Source organism: Dipteris shenzhenensis, chromosome 19 (genome assembly GCF_047967505.1).
Source record: "Dipteris shenzhenensis isolate YYH24624 ecotype China chromosome 19, Dip_SZ_1.0, whole genome shotgun sequence".
Classification (NCBI taxonomy): Eukaryota; Viridiplantae; Streptophyta; class Polypodiopsida; order Gleicheniales; family Dipteridaceae; genus Dipteris; species Dipteris shenzhenensis.
The window spans coordinates 5,740,945-5,758,565 of record NC_141614.1 but is presented as its reverse complement, the minus strand read 5'-3'; the positions used below and the strand labels follow the sequence as shown (position 1 = coordinate 5,758,565).

The window sequence follows — 17,621 nt, the reverse complement described above, 5'->3', positions numbered from 1 at the left end:
CCAACATTGAAAATCAAATCGTAATAAACTTTGCACAGACAACTAAGAAGCGAAACTATTAAGCTCATTAAGTGAGAAGCCTCTCAAGGAATTTTACACCATAGAATGTGACCAGAATGGAACGAAACCGGTGTGGCCACCAAAATCTAGCTAGTGATATTCACAACGAAGAGTATTGAATCCACCACAGAAGTGTTACCGCATCTCTCAAACAAAAGAGGCCCACACACAAATAGGTTTGCTCTTAAATCGAAATAAATTCACGATGAACGCAAACACTAACCATCGGTATCGGCGAGTTGAGCACGCCTCTCTGCCAATTGCTCTTTCAAAGTGTTAACCTGCATCTTTGCCGCTGAATGTCGCTCTCTCAAGTCTGTTAAAGACATCTTCTTTCTGGTTCTAGCACCTCCTGTCGCTTCAAACCTTCTGCGCGTAAAGCGACACAAGATCTAAGGTGCAGCACGATCTGCCTGAAACGAACTTAACAGCCATCCCCCCTTTCAAAAGTGCTTTTGTCTGGCACCTTTCATGCCCGCGAGCAGCCCAGCGTGTTCTGAGGTCCTCCCAGTAGATGCAGACTAGCTGCAATCGCGTCGCTAGGATACCTCTTTCCGAACGAATGAAAGCAAGAGCACATTTGCAATTCTGTCCTCCAGCAATTGCCAAAAAAGGGAGAGATGCCAATTCACCTACACGGAAAGGCCAGCGGCCTCCGGAAAGCTGCAAAAAATTATGAGGGACAAGCGGATGAAGAGCTGAACATTGCGAGTCCGATCTACTGGTAAGCGATACGACAGGATGATATATAAGCGGAGGATGAAGGAAATGCAATGTGGAAAGGGGTAGGGAAGGGCAAGGTTGCTGGCTATGGCAATGATGCGGAGCGAGAAAGCGATGCAGGGGAAAGGTCAAGTAGCTAGCTACTAGCTAGCGAGTCAAGCAGCAGAGCACAACACCTTTATGCCAGCACTATGTGCTACCCCTCCCACATGCTTAAAGCCATTTTCGAAGTATCATCATACTTTTAAAGCTCAATGCGCCCTTCTGATGTAGAGTCTAGTTTGATGAGAGCAAGCCTCAACGATGCCAAATCTAGCGGCAACGACCAATTGTCATGTCAAAAGCGCAACGCTTTCATCGGAAGCACCATGATGTCACCTCACCACAATTCAAGTACATCAAGCTGAATGTTGGAGTGACAACCTAACCACGGTCCCGGGGTGTATCGCGCAGTTATCCTTGCAAAACTTCGCATCTCTAGGGCAAGTCGAAGGCACAACATGTTCATGTGAGTGGTGATGGGTGCACCACAACAGCCCTATTGAGGCTTCACGATGGCCACTCGAAATCTCATTAACAAGGCGACATGGGGTGCTCAAAGCACTACACTGAAAAGCTAGGCACAAAGTGCGCAGAAAGAAGCAAAGACATTCATTGCAACACAAAGAATAGCACTAGATAGCTATGAAACGGTAAAATTGAAGTCGTGAAGCATGACCTTATCGAAACTCAAGCATTTCCATAACTACTCCCTTAAGGGCTTTGCTAATAACTTACATTACAAGTGTGGTGGAATCAAATCTCCGCTCATGTTTACCTCCCCACCATTTTACACTTAGTTACAAATTTTGTTCGTTGCTCTTTCTCATGGTTGTCTCATCCTTAAGGACCTTCACATCGCATAACAATAAAGGACCCCATGAAAGGCTCTCCCAAGTCTTGAGGTCTTTCCTCGCCATCCACATGCTACACTCTTTTCACACCATTCAAGCCCCTCATTCTTATGCTTTTGCTACAGAGTGTCTATAAGCGCGTCCTACTGTTATATAGACGCAGGTTTAGACACACTAATATAGACGCGCCCGTCACTTTTAATTTAAGTCAAAAAACACGCCTATGGTCACTTTTCCTTGTTGTGACAGTAGAGGTAAATCCTTCCAGAAAATAGGTATTGTGAGGAGAGAGTCTAAGGAGGAGGGTTCAAAGGATGAGGAGAGTTTGCATGAGCAATTTTGTCATTTAATACTTCAACAAATCTGCCATTTTTGAACTTTTGCAATTTTGCCATTTTCTATCTCAAATCAAATTTTGTATTACCCTCTTTCAAAGGAGAATTTTCTAACATGTAGCAAGATTTCAAAGTTCATGTAAGCTTTAATGGGGAGCCAATGGCATCTTGTAATACCCTTTTAATAAAAAACATATGATTGTGAGGCTGAATGGGGTTGAAACAAGCCCCATCTTGCTCCACAAATATATTTTTTGGTTCTGTAAAGCGGTGTTATATAACGACGGCTATATCGACACTGGAACAGACACTAATACCGACGGATATACCGACTAATCTTTTTAGACGAACATACTGATGTGGATAACAACACTTCTGACTTTGTTAAAAAATAATCAATGTAATTTAAACTTGGAGGCCACTCTCCTTTTTCTCACCTTCCATCACCCCATCATCATGCACCATAGTCAGCTTTTTGTGGCATAACAAGAACACCTCATATACGCTCATGAGAGAGATTCTCGAAGCACAATAATGGTGATTTTAGAAGCATTCATAGCACCTCAAACTAGAATTGCCTTTATCTTTCACAGGTGGCCCTTTACCCAAACTTGAGAATGTTGCCACCCACTTTTATGTTGTAGTACCAAATTAGAATTTTAAATCATTTCAATTTGGATATGAATGCCATGACCGACTGCATGCAATCATTATTTTAAATGTTTAAAACATTTCAAGGATTAGAATATGCATGCGATGAACAAGCTCTCATGTAATTGATATGTAAAACATATAAAACATGACGAATATGTGTGAACTTTACATGGTGCCCATATCCCTCAAGGAAGCATCACATACATGTAAGTAGGTCATGAAAATGATTCCCATTGAATTACAAGATCTTTATCAATTGAGAATGTGAAGCTAGAACTCCTATTAGAGTTATCAAAATCGTGTTGAGCGCACAACGTAACAAAAGGCCACAAAGAGGGACACTATTAAATTATATTGATGTTGATGGTCATGTTGTTGTGATTTTCTATTTAGTAAGGTGGAAAATAATATTGATCCTCATCTCTTCCATCATGCAAGGAGACCGTATTCAAGATACTAACAATGATGTCCTTTCAAAGTATAAAGGCTTATTTGAGAGAAATGTTCAAAGTTGCTGTATCCCTATATCGTTCAAGGGGAGGGTTGAATATCCATATCATTTAGGACAACATGCATGGTGACCATTCTTGAATAAACTATCACTCATTTAATCCCTTTCTCTTTTTATGTTGAATGAAAAATAATGCATTGAGAATATCATCAGAATGGCAAAAATTGCACTTGAGAAGAACATTTAGCTTGGATATTCTTGACTTTCTTGCAGTTCTGTAAATTCAAACCTCCTAATGACTATTTTAAAATTACTTAAATGACAATTCATGTAATTCCATGGTCCAATACTATCCACTATTACTCATGACTTGCATGATCTCGAAAATCATCCTTCATGGATCAAAATATTAAGAGTAGCAACAGAAATGGGTAGACTAACCAAAGCTCTTTTATTGTAGGCATTAGTATTTTGTGCATGGGAGATGTAAGACAAGTATACTTATTCATTGATTCTATGACTCACTATAGCTTCAATTTGTGCAAATCATTATTAGTGAGAATATCCTTTCTTGACCCATGGCAGTGTTTCTGAATGAAATATACCTTTTTTTGAATCAATGGATTCATTATATGCATCAAATATTAGTATAAAAGTACACTACAATGTTAGAATATGTACATAAGGCAACATAGTAAAGTTGTGCTTGCATGTTACAATCGCATTGCTCTTTTGACAATATTGCTTAGAAATTCAATGTATCGATGCAAAAATTGGCGAGCATCATGTATTCCTTCTTAGTATATGTCCTACCCCTTCCAAATTCACCATTTAACAAACCTATAAATTATTTTAAACACAACCAACCTATGTAAACACTTACTTTTAGTTTCTTTGGATCCTCCCTCATGGATTATTGATGTTTAACGCAAGTCATTATGGTGGATGTTGTCATAATCCTCTATCGAAGCATGGTTTTTGGATCATTTCTTAAGATTCTTTAAATGATGCATTTGCTTCTTTTATCGAAACAAGTACAACGAGTTAATTAATATCACATACTACTTTGATTTTCATTTTCATCTAGATGAAGGATAAAGAGTGTTAGTTATGTCTACCTTTTATCATTGACCTCTTATAAATTTGATCGTATTAAAGCTCTCAAAATCAAAATAAAGCACAATCCTTGGAAGATCCTTATGCTACTCATTTTTTTAATGCTCTATACAACTAAATCCATGAGTTAAAATGAATTTATTATTGTGAAGATCCATCTTAATAGCATTGCCATGAATAGGGCAATGGCACAAATTGCGGCCATTATCTTTATTCGAATTAGAAGCTTTTACCACCATCTTGATCTATATTGCCACCTAGGCACCCATACCTTTTGTAACGAGAGTGACTTGTCGCATTATGCTTGTTCAAGGATATGTCACATAATAGCTCCATGTGTTTGACTTCACTCTTCTCACAGTATCTCTTGTCTCTCTTGGTATTGATGTTCTTCTTTGTTAGCTCTAATTTCATCATAGTCATACTAGCTTGATCCTCTTATAGCCTTTGTCACCTCTTCATATTGGATGTAGGACATGGGCATCCTTGTTTCTAAAAGCATGTTCTATTCCTTTTAATATGTGCTATCTCATTGCACGGATTGTAGACATTTAAGGATAACTAGTAGGGAACCTGTGTAGTGTTATGGCATTATATCGATTGCATGATTGTTTAATAAAGCATAATCACATTTCCCATGGCATTATAATAGGTGACCTGTGTTGTTCCCAAACTAACATACCAAAGGGAAAGATTAAGGATGGGGCCGCTAGAGTCAGGCGATATGAATGAAATATACCTTTTTTTGAATCGATGGATCCATTATATGCATCAAATATTAGAATAAAAGTACACTACAATGTTAGAATATGTACATAAGGAAACATAGTAAAGTTGTGCTTGCATGTTACAATCGCATTGCTCATTTGACAATATTGCTTATTAAAAATTCAATGTATCGATGCAACAATTGGCGAGCATCATGTATTCCTTCTTAGTATATGTCCTAACCCTTCCAAATTCACCACCTAACAAACCTATAAATTATTTTAAACACAACCAACCTATGTAAACACTTACTTTTAGTTTCTTTGGATCCTCCCTCGTGATTATTGATGTTTAACGCAAGTCATTATGGTGGATGTTGTCATAATCCTCTATCAAAGCATGGTTTTTGGATCATTTCTTAAAGTTTTTTAAATGATGCATTTGCTTCTTTTATTGAAACAAGTACAACGAGTTAATTAATATCATATACTATGTTTGATTTTCATTTTCATCTAGATGAAGGATAAAGAGTGTTAGTTATGTCTACCTTTTATAATTGACCTCTTATAAATTTGATCATATTAAAGCTCTCAAAATCAAAATAAAGCACAATCCTTGGAAAATCCTTATGCTACTCATTTTTTTAATGCTCTATACATCTAAATCCATGAGTTAAAATGAATTTATTATTGTAAAGATCCATCTTAATAGCATTGCCATGAATAGGGCAATGGCACAAATCGACCATTATCTTTATTTGAATTAGAAGCTTTTACCTGGTTACCACCATCTTGATCTATATTGCCACCTAGGCACCCATACCTTTTGTAAAGAGAGTGACTTGTCACATTATGCTCGTTCAAGGATAGGTCACACATGTTTGACTTCACTCTTCTCACAGTATCTCTTGTCTCTCTTGGTATTGGTGTTCTTCTTTGTTAGCTCTAATTTCATCATAGTCATACTAGCTTGATCCTCTTATAGCGTTTGTTACCTCTTCATATTGGATGTAGGACATGGGCATCCTTGTTTCTAAAAGCATGTACTATTCCTTTTAATTTGTGCTATCTCCTTGCATTGATTGTAGACATTTTTTCTTTCAAAGAAAGGAACCTTCTATTAATGCTCGAAAGATTTCATACAAAACAATAGCCTCGAAGGTGCTGAGTATGAAAAAACCAGAAAAGGATGAAAGAAAAATTGGTCTGTTCCACAGAAGCCCAGCTCACTGCCTAGGGGATCTCTGGAGCTGGGGCTAACAACCAAGTGGGGGGACTATGCAGCCATCGAGTCCCTCCTGGAGTGAAGATGTAGAATACACCTACAGGCCAAGCCTTGCAAAAACGAGCATGCCTCTCAATAGTCGCCTTGGAGCCTGGAGTCCCACACTCCCAGGTGGACCGTAGAGTGTAAATGATATCCTGCCAAATGGTAACCAAGGTAGCCGAGGGTGGAACCGGGTGCTCTCCCATCACAAGACTGCACCGAGCCACCCAAATGTTCCAAGCCGTGATGCTGGCTACCACCTCCCAAACACTGTCCTCCCTAGGAGAAGGAGGAGCTAGGGTGTCCAGGGGGACTGCCTCGTGGAGTGCAATCCTTTGAATGCTCTGACCCTGTATCCGGTAGGCTGGGGAGAACTCATCAATGTGAAATGCATGTCCTCCCTGTGTCAACCAAGCCACCATCCCTTAGGTGTAATCTCTGTGTATGCTTTGCATGCATGTCATGATTCTAAGGGCTCTCATCCAAATCCTTGCTGTGCTATGACAGCTCCGTGGGTAGTGCGGGATAGTCTCCAGGACACCATCTGAGCAGCAGTGGCATTGCCCCTCCACTCGCATCTGCTCCAACCATAGGCCGATGGGCAAACCTCCGTGGGCTGCCAGTCAGAAGAAGTATGAAATCTTCCTCGGTCGCAAGCTAGACCACAACCGCATCCAAAACCTAGAGCGAACATCCCGGGGCACTGTCTAGGTCACCCAGTGTCTTTCCCTCGAGGGAGTCCACCTCGACGAGTCCATCTGAAGTCTCTTGCCAATCAGTGTGATGTAGGAAAAGAAAGGCACCTCATTTATCGTCTCAGTTAGGCCGCCCTTGGAGGGCCATAACCACTCCCCCGGGTCCCACTGGACCTCCCTCAGGGGTGTACCCTCCCATAGCCACAGGTGCCATCGAGACACGTCCTGCTCTGAGATACTAGGATCAATGTGCCACTCCTTCCCCAAGTGTCCTACCACTTTGATCATATGCCAATGTATCCCATCAAGACTCCCATCCATCTCAGGGTCACTCCTAGTGAGGGGCTGAAGCAGGCCTCTAGGTCCTACACAGAAGAAGCCGAGGTGTATGCTGTCGCGTTGCATCAAAATCCTCAAGGGAACACCAGTACGGGAAAATTGCCCCAACCATCTGCTGTCTCTCCAAATGTGAAGTCCTTCCCACCAGGACTCAGGAATGGCTAGGTCAATCTCGCCCATCTGCTGCCCTGCCCCTCTCAGATGCGCTAGGGCATCAAGCCTCGCCTCTACCTCCATAGGTAGTCTGCTCCAGCGACCAAAAGACCCTGCTGGCCCACTGTCCCACTGTGCCCAGCCAATGTGAGTCCACTGCCCAAGCATACATCCCTCCTGATCTCTGACCTTTGGGTGCCACATAAGGGGCTGGCACTCAAACTCCTCTCTCTGCATCTGGATTGTAGACATTTAAGGATAACTAGTAGGGAACCCGTGCATTGTTGTGGCATTATATCGATTGCATGATTGTTTAATAAAGCATAATCACATTTCCCATGGCACTACAATAGGTGACCTCTATTGTTCCTAAACTGCCATACCAAAGCGAAAGATTAAGGATGGGGCCGCTAGGAGTCGGGCGAGGTGCCAGCGCCGCGCTGTAGGTGGGCGGCTCTATTTAGCTGCTAGGCGGTTGGGCCTTGGCCCTTGCCTTGGCTTTAGGGCCCTAAGGCCCTTAAGAGAGGTTTAGAGGATGGGGGTTAGGGAGATTGGGGAAGAGGGGGGTAGGTGGGGGGGTGGAGGGGTTAAGGAGGGATTGGGGGTGGGGGTTGGGGGGGTTGTGGAGAGGGAAGGGGGGGGGGAGGGGGAGGGGAGGGGAGGGAGGGGGGGTGGGGGGAGGGGTGGAGAGGGAAGGGGGTGGGTAGGTGGGTGGGGTGTTGGGGAAGGGGGAAGGGGGGGGGTGGAGGGGGGGGGGGTGGTGGCAGAACTTGACGGACGGAAAACTTTGATGGAAATTCAAGGGAGGAAGAGATGGTCACCTGCAACACTCTCCCAAGTCTTTCTCGATGTAACAGGATTGTTGAGGGCGAATGGATGGTGGGTGGATCGCTAGGTTATCGCTACTGCGAGAAGGGCTCGAAATAACTCAATGATGAGGTTTCACCAATGAGGATGGGAGTATGGTGGTGGTCGATGGAGAGGAAGGAGGGTCTTGCATAGGGCTCGGAATGGGAGGATGGACGCTAGATGTGGAAGAATAAGAATAAGGGGATGGAGTGAGTTTTTATAGGAATGGCTTAAGGGTTAGGGTCAAACCCTAAACTCTTCCCGAGCCATAACTTTTCATGGTTAGCTTGGATTGCTCTTATGTAAAAAGGCAAAATGTTCGAAATTGCAAGCTCTATGAATTGATGACAATTACCTAGTCTGATTTGTTCTTCAAGTGGCTTCTTTTTAAGAATAAATAAAATTTCTTAAGGGAGTAACCCAAGGTTGATGCTTGGGGTTGATATGTTTGGCTAGAGTCAGGAAAAAAATTTACTCTCCTTGCACGTGAGTGCTATGTTTGTGAAAGTTCGTAGTAGTTTGGTTTTTACACATACTTGCATATGTTTACTCATTACTTGAGATGCTAGTCTCCCCAGTAATGGCACCAAATGTTGGCTCTTTCCCAAGGCTTTCGTAGGAAGAGCAAGGTATTCTCAATATGCAGGGTTTTGAGGCTTTTTGTCACCTATAGATATATCGGAGCCGTCGTTTGTAGTATAAGTGTAGCTTAGGACCTTGGGTCATATTCTGGTGAGAGATGTAGGCTTAAGTGTGGTAACCAAACATAGTGCAAGCATGTGTGAAAAGAACGTGCATCATCATGATTGGGGTAATGAAGGCTTTTGCCTTCATTGGGTTCACGATTCAGAAAGAGGTTCAGGGTTCAAAAGGAGGTTCCAAGGTTTAGAAGAAGGTTCCAAGGTTTAGAAGAGGTTCAGGGTCAAGAAGGAGGATCCAAGGTTTAGGGTAGAGTACATGGCGGGAGAACTCGTCTCCCTCATAGATCATGGAGATCAAGGGTTAAGGGACTAAGGGTTTAGGGGGAGCATAGGAGTGGAAGAGGAAGAAGGTGTAAGAGGAGAAGGGAGGAGGAGAGGGTGGAGAAGGGAAGAGGAGGGAGGAGAAGGAAGTTGGAGAGGGTGGAGAAGGGAGGAGAGGAGGGAGGAGAAGGGAGGAGGAGAGGGTGGAGAAGGGAGAAGAAGGGAGGAGGAGGAGGGAGGAGGGGGAGGAGGAGGGGGAGGAGGGAGGAGGAGAGGGAGAGGATGGCATGTAGGAGTTGCATATAGAACTTGCATGTAGAACATGCATGTAGGAATTGCATGTAGGAGTTGCATGTAGGACTTGCATTCAGAAGCTGCATGTAGGAGTTGCATGTAGAACATGCATGTAGGAGGTTCATGTAGGACTTGCATGTAGAACATGCATGTAGGAGTTGCACATAGGAGTTGCATGTAGGAGTTGCATGTAGAACATGCAAGTTGGATTCCTAAGAGGAGCCTAAGAGGGATTATTCCTAGCCTTATGTAAGTACAAGCGGAGCTTTGCCACTACTCTACACACACATTCTGTGCTACCTAAGTCCATGTTGGCATAGACACAACAATCAAACCTAGGTTACATTTGATGATGCTTGGGTACCGAGAGACTTGATTCTCCCATGTGGCTACATACATGCACCAGATTTAATGCTTGATTTGAGATAGTCATAGGGTGCCGGGGGCATAAAAGCATATAAAGAAAAAAGGCTCACACATGAGCTCTCTCCTCCTCCATGCTTCTACAAGCTTTTTCAATAAGAAGATGAAATAGGGAAGCCTTGAGGAGCTATGAGGGAGATAGAAGCTATTTTCCATTTCATGTTATGAATGGTTGACTATGGTTATTGGGGTTAGTTTACCTTGGGTCAAACCTAGGTTACATTTGATGATGCTATGGGTAGTGAGAGGTTTGACCCTCCCATGTGGCTACATACATGCACCAAATTTGATGCTTGATTTTAGATAGTGGTAGAGCACCGGGCGCATTGAAGCCTATAAAGAAAGAAGGCTCACACATGAGCTAACTCTCTCCTCCTTACTTCTACAAGCTTTTTTTTAAAGAAGATGAACTAGTGAAGCCATTGAGGAGCTATGAGGGAGTTGTGTGCTATGCATTAATGTACAAGGATATTGAACAAGAGGCACTATGCTTTATTCTTGTAGTTGTGAGAACACATAATTGTCTTTTTTGAGTAATGTAAAGGATGTTTGAGTCATGTTGGTTTTTATATCATAGCAATTCTACTTAAGATGAGACGATGGGTTTAAGATATATTCAAAAGCATGCCTGTACATAGCACTACTTTCATTTTGTATCTAAAGGAACAAGAGTATGAAAGCCAAGTTCAAATTATATGTATTGTCAATGTATTATCTTTTCTTTACCCCCAAAGTCAAGCAATGTTAAATAGACTACTTGATTAATTAATATGTTACTCATATTTGAGTAGCTTTGGACTGTCATATAGCATTGGAAAATAATATATTCTATGAAGGAGATGAATCATCATTGTTAGTTAGTTTTATTGGATCGTATGTTAAAGCAAGTGTATAGTTTGTGCTTGGCACTTATAGGTTATTATAACTTAGGCCAGTTAGTCCAAAATGTAGTGGATCAATGCAAGATTGAACATGATGGAATGGTTATAAAAAGGTTCTGATCTATACATAGGGATTTTAGTTAGTGGAAAGGGTTAGTTACAAGCTAGGTTACCCATGGGTTAGTGTAATCCAAATCCTAGTTGCACTTCCTACCTAGGTTAGTAGGCTAGTGGCTACCAAATAGCACCACAGAGGCAGGTGAAACATGTCAGGCCTAGTAGGCTAGCAACGTTTAGTTAGAGCTAAGCTAGGTAGTTCATTCTAAGCTAGTTGGGTTACATTAATTAGTTAGGTCAGTTAGACCAGATGAGAAGGTAGATGGCTAGATGGGTGATGTGGTAGTCTATATAAAGAACCATGTTTAGGTTAGGATCCACTTAAGTTAGGTGAGGATAGCTAGCTTACTCAAATGGGTGCCACATGGGTTTATTGGTTGTGGATAGGTGGTAGAGCCTCCCTTGTTGACACATTATAGATATTCTCTTGATGACACATGGCAAGGTGCCACACTCTTATTCTTAATCCTAACTCAAATAACACCACTTGATAAATTGAAAGTAGCCAGAAGCACAACAATGTAGGTGGTGACACTGATTGGGTACAATCTCCCCTCCTAGATGAGTGGCTCATCTTCCTCATTTATAGTAGTTGAGATCTTTCCTTAAAGCATATGGAACCAAAAATAACATAACCAAAATTATCCGTCTCTCTACAAAAGCTTTTACCTAGCCTCTTGGGGCTTAATTTATCTAATTATTATTAATGTCCTCTCATAAGAAAGTGTTACCCATGGCATACAACATCAATGTAAATCCTATGGGCACATGATATGCACCATGCAACACCTCAATTGCTACCCTTGCAAGATCTCCAATTCTCATCATAAGTTCCATCACTAGTAAATCAAGAGACAAACACAATATTAATAATCAATTGAAGGAATCTCTAAATCAATGAATCCCAATATGATTGCATTCAACATACAATAATCAAACATAACACCAATAACAATAGTGATAGCATCATTAACATGGAAGCACCCACATTACTAACCATCTAGCATAGCCGAATACAGGTTTAATTATGTCTCCCTATTAAACCCCACAAAGTATCCCAATAGAACCCTTGTTGCCTCTAGTGTAGCTCAATGGAGTACTTGAAACACTTTAAGCCAAACACCTATTCTAAATCTTAAGATGTAGCAAACACCATATGCTTTCATTCATATAAAATGTCATAGCTGCCACTTTTAGTGAGCTTTGTATCATTTATAGGGAAGAAAATAACATGGAGAAATAACCATGTTGCTATCTCCAAAGTAGTTGATAATCATTTGGACATGGAGCTAGTTATATTCTAAATTTCATAATCTTAGTAGCTCAACAATAAAGTTAAAGTTTTTGTTACTATTAAGTAACAAAGTCACATGGCAGGTGCCACTTTATAAAAAATGTACGCACTAGAAGGCAAAAATTTTCAATATAATATAAACTAAAACCACCTCAAAATCAAATGTACCAGCATTATATAGACTTGGAAATGGATGATGTAGAGGCCATCTTGTAAACCATCATTGCATGCCCCACCATCAATGAACATTTAATATGTCTAAGACAAAGAAGGAAATATCCATGAGGTCAAGAGCCGAGAGAAATTGAAGTGTAATGCAATACTACAAAATAAATTACATGAATATGTGCAAATGTAATATACTATCTCTATAGCAAGTGTGCAACACTCATAAATTCAACAATGTCATAGGCTAAAGATATACGAACATAATACAATACTTGAATAGACCAAGCACACTTCTATAAAATTAAACATAGACCAAAGAATATACTTCAACAATGCCATAGGCAAAATAATATACAAGCATAGTATAATACTTAAATAGACCACAATACTTCCAAAATTAAGTATTATAGCTCTTGAAGACAGTGCAAGGTCTCAAAGTGAGCTTGGATCTGAAAACCTTACAAAGCCACACAATTGACATGGAATTAACATATTTGAGGGAGGAGAATGAGAATACTAAGTAGGAGAAGCACAATTAAAAGTATCTAAACTAGCGTTAAAGCCAAGCATAGAGCATATCAAAAGAGCATTCGACTATGCAAGCAATTAGGTTGAACTTAGATAGAGCATTGAAGGTAGCACACAAGTACAATGAGTATCTCACAAACAAGGTGGCAAAGCTCTATGTCCCCGCTTTTGACAAGATGGAACAACCTATAAGTCCCCATTTATATGGATAAAAATTACAATAAATCTTTCCAATTACTTGTAAAAGGAAAAGGAAGGGTGTAAATTGGAAGGAGAGGGAAAGAGAAGAAAGCAAGTGGAAGTGAATATGTCCCCCTAGAGAGCTTTGGGGAAAATTCAATTAATCAACATCATCTATTACACATTTAGCAAAGTTATGAGGAGTAGCTCGAATTAAGCTAGTGAGAAAAACCAAGCTCCTTGCATAAAAAAATCCATTGCTCCTTTTGGATCTTTCCATTGAAAAAAAATGTCACTCTTTCTAGATCTTGTCCAAAAAGTCAATTGCTTCTTTGGGATCCTTATGTGCTCACTCCTTGTGGATCTTCGCCACACAACCTGTTACTCCTTCTAGATCTTTATGTGATTGCTCCCCCACTCCTTTTGGCTCACTCCCTACTTCCCCCTTTCTTCTCCTCCATGATCACTCTCCTCTTTTGATTCATCCATCCTCGGTGCTTCCCCTTCATTTTCACCCATTCAGTGTGTCGAGACACGGGGGAGACTAGGAGAGTGAGAGAGGGGGGCTGAGCAGAGGGAGAAAGGGGGAGGGAGAGGGAGGCATGAGAGAGGTGGAGGCATCGCTAGGAGAGAGGGAGACAGTTGAGTGGAAGAAGAGGGAGAGGGAGAGGGAGAGGGAGAGGGAAAGGGAGGTGGAGGGAGGAATAGAGAGGGAGGTGGTGGCTGCTAGGAGAGAAGAGGGAGAGGGAGACAGGTGTAGGGGAAAGAGTTAAAAGAGGACTTTCATGGGAGGACAGTCCCACAAGCTAGATTTTGAGGAATTTTTTACCAAAAAGTACGACTGTGGCCCTTTCCCCACATGGAGGATTAGAGGGAGGTTTAGGGGACTAACCTTGGGTGATATTTTGAAATATGAGAGGTGACTTATGTGGATATGCCTTAATTATGGGCAAGTTAAGAGGGGGGGGTAGATTCCTTTTATGAGAGTGCCCTCATCGGATGGCTTAGATTTAGTTTTGAGCTGACCTCAAAACTTTACAAAGAGGAAGAGGGAGGTGGAGGGAGAGAGGGGGGAGGGAGGGGGCAGTTGCTAGGATAGAGAAGGAGACTACTAATTGAAGAGGGGAGAGGGGGAGGTGTAGCTAGTAGCGAGAGGGGGGCTAAATGAAGAGAGGGCGGCAGTGAGGGAGAGGAGGTGTGAGGGGATCGGGGCTACTAACTAAGGTTAATAATCAAGTCAATAATGTACTTCATAGAACTAATTATTTGATTTTAAAGAACTCCAGCCATTATGTCCCCAAAGTTAATACACATGAGGAAAGGTAGATGAGTGAAAAGAGAGGAAAGGAGAGAGGTGAAAGAGGGGATGGACTACTAAGTATGGTGTTGGCTCTTTCCCATGGCTTCCACAGGAAGAGTAGGGTATTCTCAGTATGCAAGGTTCCGAGGCTTTTTGGCACCTACAAATATTTTGGTGTTGTTGTTTTGTAGTATAAGTGTAGCTTAGGACCTCGGGTCATATTCCGGTGAGAGACGTAGGCTTAAGTGTGGTAAGCAAACATAGTGCATGCATGCGTAAAAGGGACGTGCATCATCATGATTGGGGTAATGAAGACTTTCGCCTTCATTGGAGGTTGAAGGGTTGAGGAGGAGTTGAAGGGTTAGAGGGATATTCCGGGTTTAGAAGGAGGTTCCAAGGTTCAGAAGGGGTTTAAGGGTTAGAAGGAGGATCCAAGGTTCAGGGTATAGTACATGGTGGAGAACTCATCTCCCTCGTAGATCATGGAGGCCAAAGGTTGAGGGACTAAGGGTTTAGGGGGAGCATAGGAGTGGGAAAGGAAGAAGATGTAAGAGCATGGGGGGGAAGGAGAGAGAGGAGAAGGGAGGAGAAGAGGGAGGCGGAGGGAGGAGGAGACAGGAGGAGGAGGGAGGAGGAGACGGGAGGAGGAGAGGGGAGGAGAAGGGAGGAGGAGGAGGGTGGAGGAGGCATGAGGAGGAGGGTGGAGGAGGAGGAGGAGGAGGGAGGAGGGAGGAGGAGAGGGAGAGGATGGGTTGCAAGGTTGGAGGTGAGGGGAGGAGGAGTTGCAATGAACTAAGCTTAGGACACAATGGATGGGAAGCATTGGCTACAATCGTGATCCATGCCATACTGCCAAAGACTGTTTCATGTCTCAAGCTTGTCTTTACAATCTTAGAGCTCTTCTCTTTGTGAATTAGAGTGAGTCGAGCTTGTGCAATGCCTCCATCTGCTGAGCATGTGCAGAGGTTAAGGAGTATAGTAGGTCTGTAGGATTGCCGTTGCTTGTACTACTGCTATCAGCTGTGTTTGGCTTTGGTGAAGTTGGAGTCACATCCCTCACTTCCTTCTCTTGAGCTTGAGAGCTTGGTTCATGGGCACTTCTTCTACCTCCTCATCTATTTGCGCCCGAAGCTCAAGGGCTTAGTTACCTATGAAGCTCAGAGGGGAATACCTTTTTGAAGATATCTAAGACCCAAGCTTCATCAAGCCAGCTAGGGTCCTGTGCTTCTTGACTAAGGTGGATCTATTTGACCACCATTAGAACATCATCACCCCCACCCCATCTTGCATGACTATACAACCCATGGAAGAGAATGCCAAGTAGACACTTATCAAGTTGAATAGCTTGCAACTGCTTTTTTTGTCCTCAATGAAGGGTAAAAGAATTCTACCATCCCAAGTTGCACTGATGGGGTCAAACTAGTTTGAGCACATGGAAGCCATTGCACATTGCTCTAGCAATAGTTATGCCAACCGAATTGAATACCAATAGCTTTGCATGGAGGACCCAACAAAGACCAAATAATATGGAGTACAATTTCATGATAGTAGTTATGGTACAATTGCAAAATAGTAGTTATGGCCCTCAATATTTTCAAACTATGTGAGGGGAAAATCTCTACAATTTGGCTCAATTTATAATGGCACAATTGGAGAAAAGTCCAGTAAGACTCCAAGAAAATAAGACCAATGAAAAGTAGTTGAAATAATTGGTGACTAACTTCTTCAAGTAGGCCATAGACATTAGCTAGCTCAAGAAGCAATGTGAAAGTGGCTCAAACAAGCTCAAGTGAATTTGTAGAGAAAAAAATTCCTTCTTAGTATGGGGCATGAATTAGTGGCACTCTGGAGCTCTGACTTTACATGCTTAATATGTGGTTTTTCACTTCCATCCAAAACTACAAGCTCTATAGAGCTTGTAAGGCAATGCTAAGAAGTGCAAGTGACCCAAACCTAGACCTCCACAAGCTCACTACAATGGCTCTTCTCATGTTTCCCTAATCAATCCACTCCCAGTCCCCAAGGTCCCGATGTAAACCATTCATGGGGACATCTCCATGCATCCAAATCCTCCATGAACCCAAGGGAATATCCTCTAGCCTTATATCCAGGTACTAACTTGAAGCCAAGAAATGATACTTACATGACCCATAACTCTAATTGGCTCAAATCCAACATGCACAAGAAGTGGACACTCAATAGGAGGTGGAATTTGATCTGCTTCTATTTTGCCTCATGTATTTGATTGCATAGGCTCTCCACCCTTGCATTATTGAACACACACTACAATATCACTTTAACACACTCATATAACGTTTGTTCTCCCAAATTGCAGCCCCTCAACCTCAAATTTTCACTCAGTTCACACCCCTTAAGGGGTCACTAATTCCATAGAAATTGAGGGTAAGGTAAGAGATGGGTTACTTACTATTCTTATTTTCCCCCTTATTTGCTTTTCTAGGATTCTCAGGAGTTTAGTAGCCTTAATCTTTGACAGTCTCCTCTTATTCCAAGTTGTTGCCAATGCTTTTGCACTTGTACTCAACATAATAGTTTCAAGTACCCCTTGTGCATGTATATTTTGTAACCCCACACGAAAATACCCTTATGTTGAATGTACGTGCTATCTTAAAACCCTTGGATTTAAATGTCTCTTGCTCCTAAGTTTGGATGAGGAGTTCATGTTTCCTGAGATCTTAGTCACCATTGAATCTCCTTTATTTCACCCACAAAGTCCTTAGAATAGACTTGTTGCATTCCAATATTTTCTAGATTATCTTTATTTTTCTAAACTAGTCATCAATTTTGGATATGCTTGGGCCTCAAAATCAAATTTGATGTAATGGAGAGGGCATCTTTTTCCTTGTTGTTAAATATTGATGCTCATATACCCTTTGATATGCACTCTTGTCTTTTTAGCTCTACCTTTATTTTCATTCTACTCTTTTATTTCTTTTGAAACCCATTTTTGTTGTTTGAGGTGGGTTTGGTGGAGCTATTGGTTCCTATGCAAATTTGCCTTAGTTTTCCTCTAAGTGTAATTTTTGACAATGTCTCTTGAGAGTCAACATGTAAGAAGTAAGAATTATGCACCTTCTTGTAATAGTTGCTTCTCTTTAAATACTTCTCCATTTTTTAGAAAGAATAACGAAGGTGCTAGGTAGGTTCTTAGCTAAATCCATTCAACACACACCTATGGTCTCCCTCTAGGATGGATGAATTGTTCTTGCTC

The 17,621-nt window shown here is 41.7% G+C and overlaps 1 protein-coding gene across 6 annotated transcripts in view; it reads right to left on the bottom strand.

Moving 5' to 3' along the window:
- Window positions 1-984, bottom strand: part of AGB1 (GTP binding protein beta 1) — a 69,414-nt gene extending 68,430 nt beyond the window's left edge. For 4 of the 6 annotated variants that reach the window (XM_087390527.1, XM_087390528.1, XM_087390526.1 and 1 more), the window contains exon 1: window positions 284-984. In XM_087390527.1, the coding sequence (XP_087246653.1) occupies window positions 284-389 (106 nt within the window). In that variant the 5' untranslated portion in view covers window positions 390-984. The remainder of the gene's footprint in view (window positions 1-283) is intronic. The other 2 variants (XM_087390529.1, XM_087390531.1) reach the window with 2 other exon arrangements.
- Between the last annotated feature and the right edge of the window lie 16,637 nt (window positions 985-17,621).